The sequence below is a fragment of the Apis florea genome, unplaced genomic scaffold, assembly GCF_048593485.1.
Source record: "Apis florea isolate Af1SG1 unplaced genomic scaffold, ASM4859348v1 contig_3325_pilon, whole genome shotgun sequence".
Lineage (NCBI taxonomy): Eukaryota > Metazoa > Arthropoda > Insecta > Hymenoptera > Apidae > Apis > Apis florea.
Genome location: NW_028256738.1, coordinates 893,367 through 912,165, shown reverse-complemented (window position 1 = coordinate 912,165; position 18,799 = coordinate 893,367). Strand labels below are relative to the sequence as shown.

At 43.2% G+C, this 18,799-nt stretch overlaps 2 protein-coding genes across 4 annotated transcripts in view; one reads left to right on the top strand and one right to left on the bottom strand.

Moving 5' to 3' along the window:
• The window catches only part of LOC105736026 (aristaless-related homeobox protein A), a 68,353-nt gene extending 52,673 nt beyond the window's left edge, over positions 1-15,680 (top strand). The window contains exons 2-4 of one of the 2 annotated variants that reach the window (XM_086911590.1): positions 2,863-3,250; positions 11,120-11,165; positions 14,749-15,680. In XM_086911590.1, coding sequence (XP_086767716.1) covers positions 2,863-3,250; positions 11,120-11,165; positions 14,749-15,336 — 1,022 coding nt within the window. In that variant the 3' untranslated portion in view covers positions 15,337-15,680. The remainder of the gene's footprint in view (positions 1-2,862; positions 3,251-11,119; positions 11,166-14,748) is intronic. The other variant, XM_086911592.1, reaches the window with a different exon arrangement.
• The window catches only part of LOC100867256 (integrin beta-PS), an 87,628-nt gene that overhangs the window by 49,618 nt on the left and 19,211 nt on the right, over positions 1-18,799 (bottom strand). The window lies entirely within an intron of this gene.

Here is an 18,799-nt window from a genome sequence, read left to right as displayed (position 1 = left end):
AGGCGCTATCGCGTGAGCAGCCAGCGGCTACAAAGGATTGCCGATAATTCGTAATTGCTCGTTATTATCGTGGCGAGAAATCGAACACGTCCAACCGTCGCCGGTTCTTGTCACAGGATGCATTGATGCGTCTATTAGGGGGAATTTGCAAGTATGATTCGATGGAGGAACACCTTTTTTTCGATGTAACACCGACGTCTCGGATTCCACGATTCGTATACGCGCGCTCTCGGGAATAATGATGCTTCGCTTGTTGCAAAGCAGCGCCGCTTGCAACAGCTTTATTATCGTTTCGATCGTCCAATTGGGTATTTTTCGCCCGAGGGAATTCTTTTTTTTCCCGAGAAGCGGAAAGAGAGAAGCCGAGAAAAGTGGTGGCGAAAAGTGGTTGTTGTTAGATCGTGGGTAAAATCGGTGATGATGATAATAATAATAATAATAATAATAATTCTCACGGAATCGGATCTGTACACTCTCTTGCGCATTTGTGCAACTCTGTCTCCGAGAGGGGACCAACTTTCACTGGAGGAGGAAGGGGGGGAGGGAAAAATAAGTTTGAGGAACGAGTTTCGAGAGATTTTTCTTATTCTTTTCGTTGCGAATGCGACGAGAGAAAATTATAGAAAATTCTGGAGAGCTCGGTGTAAGTGAATGTCATCGTTGAAAAATATTATACGAGTCGACTCGCCCATTATAACACGTCCACGAGAAACACACGCGGCCTCAATGAGTTGGCTAATTAGTTTATTACGCCGCGCTAATTTGTATGCCCATAAATCGTGATCATAGGTACGCGTAATGTACCGGAGTGAATGTGTACACACAGAGGGTATACGTGCGTATACAACGTTGACTGTTTCACCGTGGACACGTACACGGAGCGCTCGTAGTAGCGTGTAAATATGACAGAAATGACTAGCGGATTTCCAAGCCGCTCTCTCGGAAATCACTCCATCCGAAGGATCTAATCGAGCGTGACGCATCTAATCGCCCGTATTCGCGATACACAGAGTAAGAGTTTGCAATCGTTGGAACGGATACAAATTAACATAGTAAAATTTTCAATACGGACGATCAATTAACAACCCAGTCAATACGCAACCCTTCCTTCCCTCGAGCACCGGTTATTCCGGTTTCGATTTATTAATTAAATCGGGGAGAGAGGGGAAATCGAGCGAGAAATCGAGGAGAGAAACGTAGAAGAGAGAGAGAGAGAGAGAAAGAGAGAGAAATTTTCGAATTTTCAAAGACCAAGCCAAAAAAGTGGAGGATACGCTTCTGTTGGACCTCGGGTTCGCGCCGATCCGTGCCAGCCACGAACAGTCGCTTCTTCCTCCCGCCACGAAATTACAGTGTTTACGCGAATTAGATTTCGGTTTCGGTAATTTTCAGTTAATAACGAAGCGAACTGGCCAACGAACGAACGAGCATTAAGTGCGGCTTCGAGCCCATTAATGCTATTATAATGTAAAAGGCTACCTACGCGTTCCTCTCTTACGCTCCTTCTCCGTCTTGGAGAAACACGAACCTGCACGTGTACTCGATGGATTTCATGGTGAAATCCAATGGAAAAAAAAAAAAAAAAAAAAAAAAGAGAAAAAAACAACCTTTGCCAACCTTAGATCTCGCTTATCGTTCGCATTACGTTCAGGCTACCTGCATTATAAACTCATTTCCGATAAATCGGCCCAAATAAGAGAAAAAAAAAGAGGAAAAAAAAAAGAAGAAGAAGAAGAAAAACAGCTGCTCGATTCGCACCGCGCGAACCGCTTCGATCTTTCTACTTGTTCCCTTCCCCTTCTACGTCTCGCCCTACCTTCGATTTCGAGGCGTCATACGACGATCTCAAAAAAAAAAAAAAATCGAAAATTCCATTCGAATTGGTTTATCCTACAAGTACAGATATGATCGAACAATATAGATTCAGATGTATGGGATGGTAATGAGAATGCTTAAACCTTTAAGGGCCGATTCGAACGGTCGAATTTCAATAACGAGGAATTAAGCGGCGAATCGAGTTGACGAAATTTATTACCGGGCGGGGAACCGGTTCGAGCGAGGAGTAAAATACCATTGCAAATTGCGGATGGGGATTATCAGTAGCAGCTTGTAAGCACGAGGTAGGATCCATCGGCTGGTATGTCCAAGTATCGATCGCGCGTGAAAATGATTCTGGTCGTTACAAGCGAATCGAACGTTGTTACATGATCACTCACAGCGCCGAACGTGCCGAAGTGTGGGCTTGTAGGGATCATTAATGCAGCAAGGTCGGTGAAAGGAACGATAACTCTGTCCTCCTCCTCCTCCGTATACCTCGATCCCGGTGTCTCCATCTCCTCCCGTGCCCGCCGTAGTAGCCGTGTCCACGTATAATTCGATTCAAAAATAACCGACCGATCTCGAGAAGCGGCGACCGATCATCGTTGAATAATATCGACGTCACCCAGACACGCCGTATCGTCTAATTACATCGTCGATCCATTCTAATTTTACACGTTATTTCGACGCGAAGGCTATTAATCCACCGACACTTCATACGTACGTATCTTTGAAACATCTTGTATCGCGTGTGTACGTTCGATTCCAGCTGTTCTGTGAAGGTACACAGTGTGGCTGACATTGATGTTAGGTGAACGGTTCGAGCAATTGCAATTTCTCTGTGTTTATATATTACGCGAGGAAAAAATTAAAAAAGCTATAAGACTATAACGAGAGGAAGCCAAACCAACAGGATCTCCTTATCTATTCGGATATCCAGTTATAATCCAAGCGTTGATAACTCGACCGCTGTATCGCATTATTCTTTCATCGATAATATCGATGATCGTCGATCCACGAGTAATGTAAACTTTCTGGTCGCAGATCATTCGATACGAGGAGGAGGAGGAGGAGGAGGCGGGGGCGAGCAAGCTGTCCCGCAGACAAGTCCTGCGAGCAGCACGAGCAGCTCGAGCCAGGTGAATCAGGTGAGCCTACAACAGGTGAGCCAGCAAGCTCACCAACAAGCTGCGCCACCTACTACGACAACGCCTCAATCGACTCAAATGGGAATCTCTACGGAAGAGGTGAGAGCCGAGGAAGAGAGCAACCACCCTAGAGCAGCGCCGACCAGCCCTGAAAGCGAGACCGAGGTCGACGACTTTGCACCGAAAAGGAAACAGCGCAGATATAGGACTACCTTCACCAGCTTCCAATTGGAGGAACTCGAGAAAGCTTTCTCGAGAACTCATTATCCCGACGTGTTCACCAGGTACAGAAACCAAAACGTTTCGTTTTCACCTTGCCCTTCCCTCGCAGATCGAAAACCACGAAAATATGGAAACTCCTCTCCCCTACCCCCTCGTTGAGCTTCTTAACCGAGAAGAAGCTCTTCAACCCGTATCTCCGTTCTAACCGATAAGACTGGAAGACCTGTAGACGATAGAGTCTAGTGTTCGTCAACCTTCCCGACGGTGTAACGGGATCAAGATACGGTAGGAAGTTGCGGAGCAAGCTATTAGCTTCCATCGAGCCGAAATATTTCGTGACAGGGCTCCCGTGCGCTTTCCATCCGAATCTAGGAACGAAATTACCATCGACCATTTTTTTTTTTTTAATGGATTCCGTGGAATTTACGTACGATAAAATATGGACGGATCTTGAGCACGATCATAAAACGAATCCGGGTGTTTCGCCACTGAAGTTTCGATACTACGAAATATTCCGTCTATTGTCGGTCGAAGAGAATTCTTCTCTTTCGATTCGCGAAAATATACGCGCGGTACGTGTGTGTATATACTTGAAGGAAGGAAAAAGAGTGAAACTTGAGAGATAGGATGAAATTGGATAGGAAAAATAACGGTTAATTGCAAGGACGATCGTTGTGGTCGACGAGGAATGCGAGAAACCTCGCGAGATGTATCGATTCGGGGAAACGATCACGCGTTCCCATCGATCATCCCACTCCCCTTGGGGAGGAATGGTTGTCGCGTAAATTTTGCCTCGCCGCGTCAAAACTATGATTTCGCGTTATTAAGTTCCCGGCTGTTGGATCGAGTCGCGTTGGTGCCAGCTACAACGGAGCGTAGCGCAATTTATCCGGATAGCTTTTTCTTTTCGCCTCCTTTTTCTTCCTTTCGTGGCAGTGGAACACCCGGTAGGTAACTAATAGCGGTGTAATCGCTCGTAATAGGCCCGGTCCTGTGGCCTTACGGCATAGGTTCTCGTAATTAAGTAGAGGGGATATGCAGAGAAGAGAAGCAGATATACACGCCTGCGTGGTACACACCATTGATAGAATAAACAACGATCGAGCTTTGCCGCAAATTCACCAGCTTGAAAGGTTGAACGTGTACTGTTCACGCTACGCGAATCTCGCTACGTGATGAAATACGAGGAAGAATCCGATCTGAAGGAACGTTGAAGAATAGTTTGCGTTTTCATGGTTTATTCGCATTCCGTTGCTGAATTATAATTTTAAAGTGGCCACTTCGAGAAATCGTATCGGCATTCCTGTTCACGATTCAAAGCAGTCTTGGAAAATAATTTTACAACGCTTGGGAAGAATTGAGAACAACTTGAACATGGTTATTTTTAGCCAGCCAAAAGTGCACGATTGCGTAACAATTTGTCAAAAGAATAATTTTCAACACGATCATTCGGTAATAATCGGCCACAATGAAGTATCGTGGTAGTAATTTTAACGAGTATTTTATCTGATTATTTGGCAGCCACGGGACGGAATATTTGGCAGTGGTGCAAGGAATATTTGGCAGCCGTAATACTTGGCGTAAAAATTTCAAAGGCTTATCTTATTATACTGTTAGCGGTGTTAGCGGACGGACGACGAGTGGTCCGCTAACTTATCGAAAATTTCAACGTTCGGACTCGCGTTTCGAGATAAAGCCTAATGTCCGCCGGCATCTCGTCGAGATCCTCTAACCCCGTGCGGGCCGCTTTTACTTTCCTGATCGGGAAAAACACGGGACGGTACGGGATTTAATTTCGTAATTTCCGAGAAGAGCGCGTCGAATAGATCGCGGCTCGAATATATAATAAAGAAGAAGTCGATCGAATTTTTGTCGAGCAATTTCGCCTCGCCGCGTAATCCATCGTTTCGTAATCGGGGATCATTTCCTCGACACAGATCGTTCCATATCTTTTTGCCGTTTTCATATAAATTAATCCCTTCCCCGATCGTTCGTTTCTTGTCCCTTCTCTCCCCCCCCCCCCCCTCTCTCTTTCACCGTCTCTCGATTCACCGTGTTGGAGTATTAATTTCACACTAATTGGATTTTATGGCCGCTTAGGTTTATTGACTAGCTGACCGAGAGGAGGTAGCTCGCTCGATCACGATGCATATTCATTAGCTGTTTTTACGGCGAGGTAACTCGCGATTGGTTCGCTCCATCGAATCGTCTACCACGATCCACCATCGATCCATCGAATGTCCCTTTACGAATTTTCAGCAAAACGGCTCGGAAACGCGCCGTTTTTTCGCAACGTCGGATCGATCGATCGGTATCGGTCGATCGCGAATCGTCGACGCCCCGATCGACGAGGTCAAAGAAATCCGAACGATGAAACGTCGAGACACGGCGGGGAGAGGGGGGGGGGGAGAGAGAGGATGTTGTAAGCCTTCAAACGTGGCCACTTACTTTTACGACCTCTTAAGATCTAATTTAGATTAGAATCGTGTGGCTCGAGCTACCGTGCCTCGACTAATCATCCCACCTACCTACGTTCCATACGAACAGCTCGCTATTGGTTTTCACTTTTTTCTCCTTTCCTTTCTCCTTCCCTCCTTTCACCCCTCTTGTTTTTATCGCGATAAAAACTCAAGGGATGGATAGAATAATGGATAGAACGGGGGAGAGAACGGAAGATGGTGGCGGTACAAGTTTTAGGTACAAGTATAAAATTTATTACGTCGGTTGAAACGATATCCACCTGTTTCGACGGTTCCCGGTAAATCATTCCGAAGAATAGCTTTACATCCGTGGGGTGGGTCGGTGGTGAGTTTAATAAGGATGATTGTTTCCAGTGATCCATGGAACGGAACCAGTTCCACAGACCGCCTCTTCTCCTCTGCCTCTCCTCGAGTCTTGTCCCTCTCTTCGTCTCCAACCTCTCATCGCTCTCTTTCCCCATACCCTGGTCCCGACTCTTCTCCCGTAACTTCTCCTGTCATTAATCGACCGACGAGTCATGCTCCCGATTAGAAATGCCGCCAGCTTTCTCTCTCCGACCCGTTATTCCGTTCCTTGGCAAATGAGATTAGTAGCCCCTGTGTGTGTGATCGCTAATTAGAACCGGCGACGGGGCCACGCTCGAAAATCAACGCTTCGTCAACTCTCTCTCTCTCTCTCTAATTTTCGTTTCGTTCGCTCGCTCGTTCTCTTATTGTCCGTTTCGTTACACGAGCATAATCCCGTTGCGCTTAAATCTTTTTTCTTCCCCTTCTCTTTCTTTCTTCTTTTTTTCTTTCTTTCTTTCTTCTTTTTTTTTTTTTTATATCCATTCCACGCTAATCGCAGAACCGAATTTTTTGCAGGCTTCCTCCTCCGACCAACCCAACCCATTCCTTTCCACCGATTCTCGAGCGAAGCGTTCCGAGAGAAACGGATGTTGGACGTTCCTCCAGAGAAAAAGAGGGAGGGAGAAGGAGAGAGAGAGAGAGAGAGAGAGAGAGAGAGAGCTCGTTCTCGATTCGATCGACGACAGTGTGGCTAATCGGTAATTGGCCCTTCACGGCGTACGCGTGTTAAGCACATATTACGCACGCATTTCGCACACATTACACGACTTGGCTACCGACTTTGCTCCTTCCTTCCGCCTCTATCCGCGCCGATCCTCTTGCCGCGAATTCTCCCCCTCCTTCGACCGGTCAAAACGGTCTCGAAAACGGTCCCTCAGCTCCGCGGATACGAACACCGTTTACGATTTTATTACGATTACGGGCAAATTAATTTCCGCCCGCCCTTACGCTTCACCGAGTACGCTTCGAAAGTGGCGGCGCGCTACCGTCGAAATAGTCCGTAATGCCGTGTCATTCCATTGGTAATTGCCGTTTCGAACGTAGCTTTCTAGCAGAAGTCGGGACGGTGTATGATTTATACCGAGATTAATGGCAAATTCCAAGGGTTGTTCGTTGACCAACCCGATCGTTAGAGCGGAGATGGATTGCATCGCATTATGCACGGATATTACCTCGTAGCTACCTGCTTCTCTATCGTCTTGCGATACGACACAGATCTGCCACGTATCGAGTGTCCTCTTTCCCCCCGATTTTTCCTGATTTAGTCGCGAATCCGAAGCTCGATCGATATTCGATCGATGAATTTCGAAGAGCGAAACGGGTAAAAAAAAAGTCCTTAAAAGGTGTTTTTCTTTTTTCTCTTTTCTTTTCTTTTTTTTTTTTTTTTTTTTTTTTTTTCACTTCTGAAAAAGAATCTGCGTTTCCGATCTGTTTTGCTCGAGACTCGAATCTCGTGTCGAGCACAATTGCGCGGAAATAAACGTTTTGATTAAAAGGAACGAGATCTAATTTTTATTTTTAAACTTTGGAGTTTCCGTGAACGAGGCAATCGCCGTCGATCACGGACGGCGACAATTTCGAGCATGTTAAACAATAACGATTAAGGTTGCGCCACGAGGGACAATCATGAGCTCGAGAGCGCGCAGACCGGCTGCCCGATTCGACCTCCGAGGTTAATTAGATAATGTAATTGTCCGGCAATTACTCGAATTACTCGCGCGCCAAGCCTCTCCTGGCTGCATCGACACAACACGGCACAACGCACGCTAACGTCTCGTGCTAACGTTCCCTCCGTCTCTCTCTCTCTCTCTCTCTCTCTCTCTCTTCTCTCTCTTTCCCTCCCTTTCACGTTAATACCAACTCCATCCTTTTCTCGCTTCGCCTTGATCGCCTATGCCGCCTATCATTTTCCTCTATCTTTTCCTCGTTTCGAACCCACGTATTTATATTACCAGATCTACTTGAGGGACGCGAACGGGACGAACGCGTTATATACGCGTGGTTGAAAAATGACACAAACTCAACACACGCGTGCCGCGTTTCGAGGAGAGGAAAAAAAAAAAAAAAAAAAAAAAAAGAAAAGAAAGGAAACACGTACAAGTTGAATGACAGACCGGTTGAAAGCGGTGACTCTTGATTGGAATAACTTTTCATATCTCGCGCGTCAACCGCACATATATTTCGCATAAGTTTTAATCCTTTATCTACGCTCGCCATGTTTATTCATTATTCGTCCCAGAAAAACATTCGATTTTAATGAGGCGAAACGAGAAACGTAACGAGACAGGACAAGTGACACAGAGAAAAATTCTAACATGTTGACGAGAAATTGGTTGGTAATTGGTTGAGAATGAACGATTATTGGGGAGGGGGGGAGAAGAGGAATATTCGCACTCTTTCTCTCTTGCGTGAAGGGTGAAGAATAAAGGGAAGGAAGAGAAGAAGTGTGTTCATCGCGAAAAAAAAAAAAAAAAAAAAGAGAGAAAGAAAAAGCAGAGTGATGCGAACCTCTCTCTCTGTCTCTCTCTCTCTCTCTACCCTTAGCTTAGCTCAGCTTCGGATTGAGGAGGAGCGCGAATAGCTTGTATCGCGAATAACGATTGCGAAACGGCAAAGTCGATCGCGGTTTAAATCGCATTAACAACATCCTATCGTATGGAAACTATTTACTTCCTCTCCTCTCTCCACGTGGACTTGTACACGGACACCTCGTTCGCACGATCGAAGCAAACGTTATTAACGCGTGTTTCAACCTCGACGAAGGAAGGAGCGGTTTTACGATACAAATATGCCTGACGTCATCGCGCGAGAGCTCGTTGAGAGCGGAGATAGATGAGCCTGTTAAAAAATTACGCAGCGATAAATTGCAGAGGAGAGGATTCGTGAAAGAAGTTGCACAAGTCTGTTACGTCGAACGGTTAGATACGACTAATCTCGTCGGCCCTCTCCATCTGTGTGCGTGTGTACGCGCGCGTGCGTACTCCACTTCGAAGAGCGGCGAGCCGTGCATTTCCCATGGCAAGGACATCGAGGAAGGGAGAGATACGTAATAATAACGATACGCGAATCGAGGATAAACCGAGTCGCCAGTGAACGGCGGGTGTAATTAGGGACGCCCGTCTAACCGCGAAATTTCGTGATCTTATTAAATCCAGAAGGACGTTCGTGAGTGTTGGAGGAGAAAAAGGGAAAGGCTAAATTATTATTACTCGCAGGCCAAGGTGCCCGGCTCGGATCTCGGCCGTTCCTCGAGATTCCGCTTAGACGCACACCGATTTTATAATATTATAATCTTGGAAATCGATTATGAAATGGCCAATTTTGTTAATAATAACGACAATTTATGAAACAGCTTTAGAAACAAGATGTTTCTAATTTTCTGGGAAAAAAAAAAAAAAAAAAAATTCGAACGAATGGTCCCCCCCCCCTCTCTCTCTCTCTCTACTATATATATATATATATATATATATATATCTTATTAATTAGTTATCGAAATATTTACGAAATGGAGTAAGATGTCTTGAAAGAATTAATCGTCTTAGAAGGCTTAATATCTTTAATCTTTAACACGTTGCGGAAACTGACAGGAATTGGATAATGTAAATTCCAAGATTTACGATAAAATGGATGTACGTTCTTTTTTCCTTTTTTTTTCTCTCTCTCTCTCTTTTTTTTCAATAGAAAAATGTATAAACGTGATTTTTTTTACCGTCTCTGAGATAAAACGTTACGTTAATCCGACTCGATTTCCAATAAGAAGAGAAGATCACGCGAACGGGTTCAACGTCTATTAATCACCCGAGAGAAGCGCGACGATATAAAAACGGCATAAATCAGTTGGGTCAATTTTCGAGAGGTTGTTTCCAAAGTCCCTGTAATTTCGAGCGGCCACTAACTGAAACGTAACCTCGTGTATAATGCTCAAATTCGAGCTAAACACGAGATCGGGGGACCGAATCGGGGAAGGGAGGAAGCAGCTTCTGTGCGCGATATAATCACCGATATTTCCTCGCGATTTCGTGGAACATCTGGGCAATTTGCGTGCGAGATGAGAAACCCCGCAGGCCGTCTAGCGAGACAGCGTGAGCGAGGAGGATCAGGATATATTTCGTATATAATCGGACATCGGATCGATGATAATAATCGCGGCCCCCCTTTTTCCTTTTCCTGAGACCGACCGACAAAAAATCTTAGAAACCGAGTAGAAATCGAGAAACGAGAGAGAGAGAGAGAGAGAGAGAGGGGGCTTGGCTTCCGGAATTTTGTTTAACCCTGATCCGTACGACGAGCGCGACACGCGCTCGATACGATCTCTCCATTTTTCCCTTGACGCGATCACGTGATCACGGTTCAAGGAGTCGGTGGCAGAGAGAGAGAGAGAGAGAGAGAGAGAGAGAGAGAGAGAAAAGAAGGAATGATAAAAAAAGTTATCGAGGAGGGGAGGAAGAGAAAAAAAGAAGAAGAAGAAGAAGAAAGACGGAGCGAAAAAATAATTATTCATTATTCCACAGCAAACGCCAATGATTTTTGCACACGTTATATAAACTGTTGCATTTTAAATTGTGTGCAATCCTGGCTAATAGTCGTTTAATTTATTGTAAATAATGATATGCGTATATAATATATCTATCCGGGGAAACATAGTCGTCGCGTTGCTGCAAATTCGTTAACTATGTATGCACGCGTGTGTGTGTGTGTGTGTGTGTGTGTGGGTGTTTGTGAGGCCGAGATACGATCTATTACTCGGGCAGTGGTGAATAATTATGAAAATGCCGTGCTACAATGCGTTACACTCGTCACACTAATTTATGCGAATGGCAATCGGATTGAAAATCACACGTTGTTGGAAGACGTAATGAAATTAATTGATTTCTTACAAACGTTCTAATTAACTTAATGGATGTATGATTACTCGTGTTGCCGAGATTTCATAGTTTCTTTATTGCTATTATTCACGATCCTGTATCGATATATTTCACGTCTCAATTTTCTCTAAAAACTATATATTTTATCCGTCGAATATACGAGATATACACACTCTCTCTCTTATACGCCCATTCGTTAACCTTGCAAATTTATTTCTTTTTTTTTTCTTTCTTTCAGAGAGGAATTAGCTATGAAGATCGGTCTTACAGAAGCACGGATACAGGTTAGTAATAAATCGTACGTCAATTTTTCCCTCGATCTCGCTAATTTTTCTTCCATTCTCGTTTCCGTTATTATTACTCATTATTATTATTATTATATTTATTTATTTTCCTCCAATTAATACTTTTTATCGCCTGTATTTCGCATTTGCATTTTTTTTTCTTTTTTTTTTTTTTTTTTTTTTACGATTATTCGATTATACGCGATACACATTGATATAACGTAAATGGAGATCTATTGAATTAAATGAACACCGGTAGAGGAAAAATGAGTAAATTGTTTGCGTGATATCAGTGTCACGTTGCCAACCAATAAGAGCGCGTCCATAAAATTTTGGTGGATGGACAACCGGTTAATTTACTCGATTAATTTAATTTATTCCCAATATTTACCTCGTCCTTCCCTTTAGTCCTCGTGGCTATCTACTTTCTTCTTACTTCACGACCTCTTCTTCCCTCTTCTTTTCTCCTCTCTCGCGCGACGCGTTTATCTTATTCTGACGCGGGGCCCGTATTTACACGTGTCTTTCTCGCGCCCCATGGAACTTCATTTTTCATTATACTTGCAAATACGTCATCATCCGTCGCAAATCGACAATTTATTCAGAATTTAGAGTTTATTATACGAGCGCACGCCATACAACGAAGAATGTTATTAAGGATGACATAATATCAAGGATTCCCACTGCTAATCATTTTTAGAAATCTTCTTTCCTTATACGTCTTTAATTTAATCGAAAGAACGTGAACCAAACGTTCGTTCTATGATAAAACTATACGACTGTTATATTGTATAATCGGTCATAAAAATCTTCGTAATAAAATCGCGATGTCAAAAATAATCGTTTCATTAGCGAGAACTGAAAACTTATCGGAATCGGATAATTAACAACAATTATTACGAAATATTTAACTTTTTCGATAACTCTGCTCTCCTATTATACAAAAAATATTTCCAAGTAAAAATTACTAATTCGAAACGAATATAATAATTCGAGGAAAAACATCGCGATCATATAATCCGTATATCAAAAAAAAATATTACAATTTTCTTTTTTTCCTCGCTCAACGAACCGGGATACAAAGATTTTCGTGACCGATTGACCGTTCAAATATTTAATTACCTTAACGTCGTCCTTGTCCAAACGTTAATTTTGATCGATGTTCTCAGGAGGAACACGAGTCGAGGAATATTTCACGGGATATTAATTCCCGATCTATCCGCGAAGCGTGATCATTTAAAGAGGAAACGGAGGTTTCGTTTGAGGAAGTTGCGCGTGGTGTCCCTCTCCCCTCTGGAAGAGGGAATAAGGGAAGAGAGCCGATGAAAGGGAGGGGAGAAAGAGAGAGAGAGAGAGAGAGCCGGCGTCCGCGTAATTAATGCGGCACGATTAAGCACGAAACGACTAGGTTCCGGCGGCGAATCGTGGTTACGTTTTGTTTTAAAAGCCGCAACTCGGATGTTTAGCTCCCTGCTGGGGGCAATCCTGCTCGCTGTGGGGGGTCCTGGCACCCGACCCCCCACACCCCATTCACCTTTAACTCTCCATACAGCCTAGCAACGAGTTTGCATGTTCCATCGTGTCCGTTTGATCGTTCGATTCACCCGTTCGAACACACACACGTTTCCTTCTTCTACCTTCTCTTACCTTATTATTGTCATTACCTCTTACTCTTGCTCCTTTTCCCCCCCCCCTTTTTTTTTCGTGGTTATACGGTTTCTTTTCTACGGTTACGCAATCCTTTGACTCCAATCCTTTCTCGATTAACGAAGAAACGATTTATCACTCGCATACGTTTTCACGCGCGTTTTCGTTTCTTTATTCTTAACTTTGTTCTCTCTGTCGTCTCTTGTTCTCGTTCTTGTTCTCGTTTATACTACTCCGTACGAGGAATTGAAGTTCGAGAGAACTTTGTGCGTCGAAGAGAGAATTGTTTTTCGATGGATGGAAATTTTTTGGGGAAGAAGAGAGGGGGAGAAAGAGAGAGAGAGAGAGAGAGAGAGAGAGAGATTAGTAGTGGTAGCAGGATAGAATATCTCATAATCTCACGAGTCATAGAATAGAACTTTTCTACGTGTTGATCGATCGAATCGATTTTCGAATCGCAAAGTCATCTCGAAATATCCTTCCAACACACGCTCCCATTCCCTTCCCCGTGCAATGACGAGGCTGCAACTGGTCGTCGATCGTGTACATGGGGAGTGTCTACATCTTCCGGCGGTCCTTTTGATTTCCTGGCCTAACAAAGAAAATAAAATGGAAAAAAAAAAAAAAAAAACAGCATCTAAAAAAAGATATCGCGAAACGAAAACGTATATATTCCGATCTCGAGAACGATCCTAGGAAGGTAATTTGTCGCGTGTCGCTGAGCCTATAAAACTGTCTTTCGAGACAAATTACTTTCTAAAAATCTTTTCTCCGCTCAAACCTTGAATCCTTGTATTACGAAACGTACCGTGTACGAGGTTCTTTCTTTTTCTTTTTTCCTTTTTGAAGGGGGGGGGGGGGGAGAGGGGGATATCTTCTTCCAGAAACGAGCAGATGTTTAACGACAAAGCTTGCGGTTATTGAACCAAGTTGGATTGTCGTCATTACGCTCTGTCACGAGATATATGAAAGCAATTTGTTGGAGTGGAATCGTTCGTCTTCTCCGCGAGAAATCTTCTCTCGACGATAACGTGAAATCCAAGTATATATACGCGGGTTTCGTTTTCGTGTCTCAACCACGAAACGAAATCGACCCAACAACCGAAAACGAGGAATTAAAGTCCGTTAAAGAAACGAAACGGGAGGGGAAAAAGAGAAAGGAGAAAGGGAGGAGAGCTTCCGTTGAACTGATTAGAGCTCGAGAAGTGTTTTCGAGGAACTTTCGCGATGGAATGCGTTCGAATGGTGGACGCATCACGAACGAGTGTTCGTCTCGTTTCGATAAATCCCTGAAACCACCCTTTCCTATTCAAGTAACCGATACAAGAATTTGATTCGATTCTCGTCGCTCTCGTGAAAAGAGAATCTGGAAGAGGAGAGGAGAAAATCTAATCTTTTCGTAATTTCTGTGAACGTGGTTGTAAAAGTGGGCCAAAAGAATGGCGAGTAACGGTTTTACTTATCGATATTTCTGGTTGATTTTTCAAAGAGAAAAATAAAGACAACCAGGTATATAGACGAAGGAAGAAAGATCTGCCTCTGCAACGATCTTCTTCGGCTTCCTTCCATCCTCGCCGATAATGATACACCGCCAGTTTCCTGAGAGAAGGAGAAACGCGTCGCGTTAACCAGAATTCGCACTTGCACGATTCCAACAACTTCCAGAGAAACAAAAGCGCTATACATTATATTCGCTCCCCGACCCGGATCGATCGGTTTCTCGAAATCCTCAATCGTCCTCTCCTCGTCCTTCGCCTTTCCTCGAACGATATTCCAAAAATAGGCGTACGCAGAAGCGGAAAAGTGATGATTATTACCTCGGTATACACACACACACACACACACACACACACAGCTTTGCGCGATGGACGAGAGGTGAGGAAGGAAGGAAGGAAGAAGAGAGAAAGATAAATAATACAGGGTGGTTTGGTTACAGGTTTGGTTTCAGAATCGACGCGCAAAGTGGCGGAAGCAGGAGAAGGTCGGGCCCCAGGCACATCCGTACAATCCGTACTTGGGATCGAGTGCGCCACCAGCATCGGCGGTCGTCGCGCCGACCTTGCCCAACCCTTTCGCCCACCTGGGCACGTTTGCCCTGCGGAAACCGTTCGACGCGTTTCGTTACCCACCTCTGGGTCACGGGCCGGTCCTCCCCGGTAGTTACACCGCTCATCCCTATCATCGGGCGCCGCCACCTTTGCTACCACCCGGGATGCCTCTGCCCTACACGTCGGCGGCGTCCTTTCAAAGCCTGCTGGCCAACATATCGGCGGCCCAGCGGCCGAAATTGGTCCGCGGCTCGCCGCCACCCCCGCCCCCGCCGGCGCCCGCGATCGGCCTGCCGCATCCGCAGGTCCCGCCGCCTCCGCCGACCGCCACCTCGCCCCAGGGCTCGCCCACAGCCACCGTGGGGCTGCCCGACATCGACAGACGGACCAACAGCATCGCCTCCCTCAGACTCAAGGCCAGGGAGTACGAGCTACACCTCGAGATGCTTCGCAAGAACGGGGATCTCATCAGCTGAAGAGTTATAGTTTCTTAGATCCTAGACAAGTTTGTTGAAAATCGTTGGCTAAGATTTAGATTTTTTTTATTTCACCGTTTTTCTTACCGGTAAACGTGCCTCCGCGTCGTCCAAATTTCATCGTGATCTCTTCTCGTCCCGTCGATCGTGAATCAATCCCTTTTCTTTCGTCTTCGAATCGAGTATAAAAAAATAGAAAAGAAAAGAAACTGGGAGTTACGGAGGAGTTAAAAAACTTTTAAAATAAGATGGATTTCAAACTTTCGACTGATCGTCGATCTCGTCGAATATGTATGTACGCGAGGTTCGAAGAACAATTAACAATTGTTTTTCTTCGTCGTTGTTCGGGGAGGGGGGGAGGGAGGGAGGGAGATGCCGGGTTATGTCGGTACGTCGGTGTGATTACACATGGACCGATAATACGAAGTCGTATATATGCGCACCTTCTTTAAGTCCGCATATTTTGTATGTTTCGTACAAGATACGAACCAAAGAACTCGCTTCGAAGTGGTTGAACACTTTGTACCGTTTGTTAATTAATAACCGTGTACCGCGAAGGAAGGTTGAATCGTTAGTTATCCTTCTTTCTGTGATCACTTGTGCCTTTGTTACTTAATATATATATGTATATATAAAATACGTTAGAAGACGCTGGCTCGATTCTTTTTTTTTTTTTTTTTTTTTTTTCTCCTCTCTCGAATCGCGTATCGACGATCATCGGCGATTAGAAAACGATCGAAAAATGTAAATCGTATATACGATTATCCTCGATCGCATTATATTTTTACATCGATCGTTGTTCGACCGATCATCGACGTTTACGAACGAGTTTCGAAGATTCTCGAGCAACTCTTGTTTAGGCAACGTGTTTTTCGCGAAAATGTTTCTTGCAATTATACAATTATACAGATACAGATATATATATATATATATACACGCGCATACACACACACATACACACACTCGTAAATAAACCAACGATTCCGTGCGTCATGTCCACGTTGACAACTTCGACGACCATTTAAGAAACGCACAATTAGTGTACAATTAGTTTTTTTAGTGGATGTTTAGAAGTGTCATTGCTCTTTTGCGTGGATCGTGACCCAATGAATCACTTTGGTGACAGTTTTTACAATGTCGTTCGTTACAGAGAGAAACAACGACATATACCTGTCCGTGTACAAACGAGTTTCTTTCGATACCTTCCTCGTGATAGAAGAAACCTTCCTTTCGTTCGTCACAATACGAATTCTGCGTTTAAAGAACGAAGATTGCGAGAAAACACGGAATTAAGCGAATTTGTATTTCTTCGTATATACAACGTTTTGTATATAACTTTTACATTTAACGACGAGATACGAACGAACTGTAATAAATAACACTTAACACGCGTTCGCGTGAATGTTGTCGGAGTATTTTTCAAATTTGTCGAAATCCCGACGAAAATTCACGACGAAATTTCTCGCGGATACATAACCGCGAAAGAATTATCGCGAGAGTTATTTATTCGCGAGAAACTGTTGTACTTTTCTTGAATTTTCGTCCGAAAATAAAATTTTGAAATAAAATTGGGCATGCACAACGAGACAAATTTTTAATTTGAACAAATTTGAAAAATAATCTGGAAAACAATCGTCAAGCATCGTGTTTGGCGAATCGTGAACTAGTAGAATCGTCTACTACCAATTATTATTATTATATCATAGTAGGATTAATTCTATAAAGCAAAAGCATCATCGAAAGATGTCCGTCCACAGAAAGAATTCTTAGCATTGCGATAAAAAAAAAAAAATTTGCTCTCGAATAATAATTTTTTTAACATTTGCTGCATAATTTTTATTGTAAATATATGAAAAATTTCTTGTTTAAAAAAAAAAAGAAGAAAAGAAAAGAAAAAAAAAAGGAAAGAAAAAAAAAAAGAAAAAGTCGAGAAAATGTCACGTTGCAACGTTAAACGTGAGTTGAAATATTTTTTTTAAACAAAAATTCATCCGTCGAGATTATTTAATTAACGATGATGACCTATAAAAACGAGGACAGCTCGTGTGATTCGATTACTTTTACACAGACGCGTTATACGCAATTTAGATAAGAGAAAGTATTTATACACGCGTTCTTTAATTCTTGGATGTTCATATATTATAAGTTTTACGACTGTATAAGCATATTTAGCGTGTAAGTTGCCTGTAAATAATTAACGACGTATGCGTAACTTTGTTGAAGAGATCTTGCAAGTACATATCCGATCGTGTGCATCGTGTACGACAATATTATCAATGTTTTTTTTTTTTTTTTTTTTCTCTCTCTCGAAACAACCCTCAGCTTTTCAAAACGGAATAACGTTGCACGTGTTCGTCGATATCGCGCGAGAAGGAACGTTAGGATTTTTTAAAAAAAAAATCCATTTCTAAAAAAAAAAAAAAAAAAAAAAGAAAAAAACGAACGAGATAAGAGTCGATCAATCCGTTCTAACGTTCTTCTAACAAAAATTTATTATTCAAATTTGTTCAAGGATCTCGATCGAAAACGAAGAAAAAAATGCAACGTCGTCGAACAATTTCACGTTCCATTTTCCACGAGTAAAACGAGCATTGGGTGTCCATTGTACTACTTGATTTCATGATTCACCCTTTTATTCATCCTCCTCTTTACACGACGAATAAAAATCATTGCAAGAAGAAAGAAAAAGAGAATGAAGCGGGGCGGAAAGAAAGAAGAAAAAAGAGAATGAGCGTCGTTCTTTAATTAAACGAACCTATCTATCTATCGATTATCCGATGAATAAAGATCTCACGATGCACGGGTGGGTAAGAGAAAAAAGAATATTAATTTACAGGCTCGACGAATTTCAAAGGAAAAAGGAGACAAAGAGAGGGCGCGGGGAAAAAAGAAAGAAAAACATCCTGTATTATCCCAACACATACGTTACAACTCCGTATACTACTACTTCACTATGCAAAGTTTTCAAGACTTGGTCGATTGACTTACGACGAGTAAGTAATTCGCAGCCAGGCACGCCCGTCGTCGACTTATTTAAATATTTTACAGTTTAATGGAGTCTCGACCCATTAATGCGCGTCAGCTAATTAACAGCACCGTGAATACCTTCGTTCCCCGCCGAGTGCTAACGATCTTGAGGTTGATAAATCGAACGATTACCGGCAGAACTGATCAAAACTGACCACGCTGTGTCTTTACTTAACTCGCTTCGTCTCTCGCTTCGTCCCCGCCAAAGAAACGTTTCATCAACATCGTAGACGAATGTTTAAACGCGTCATCTTTTTTAACCTCGTGTCTCTTGTTACTCCGGTCGGAACTAAAACTCGATACGACTCTGGATCGCTGACTTTCCGATCTAAGAAAAAAAAAAAAAAAAAAAAAAATACAACAGGATGAAATTCTTCTTTCCTTTTCGAAGGAGACGAGGCCATTGTGCGCGCACCATTTCTGAAATATGGAATCA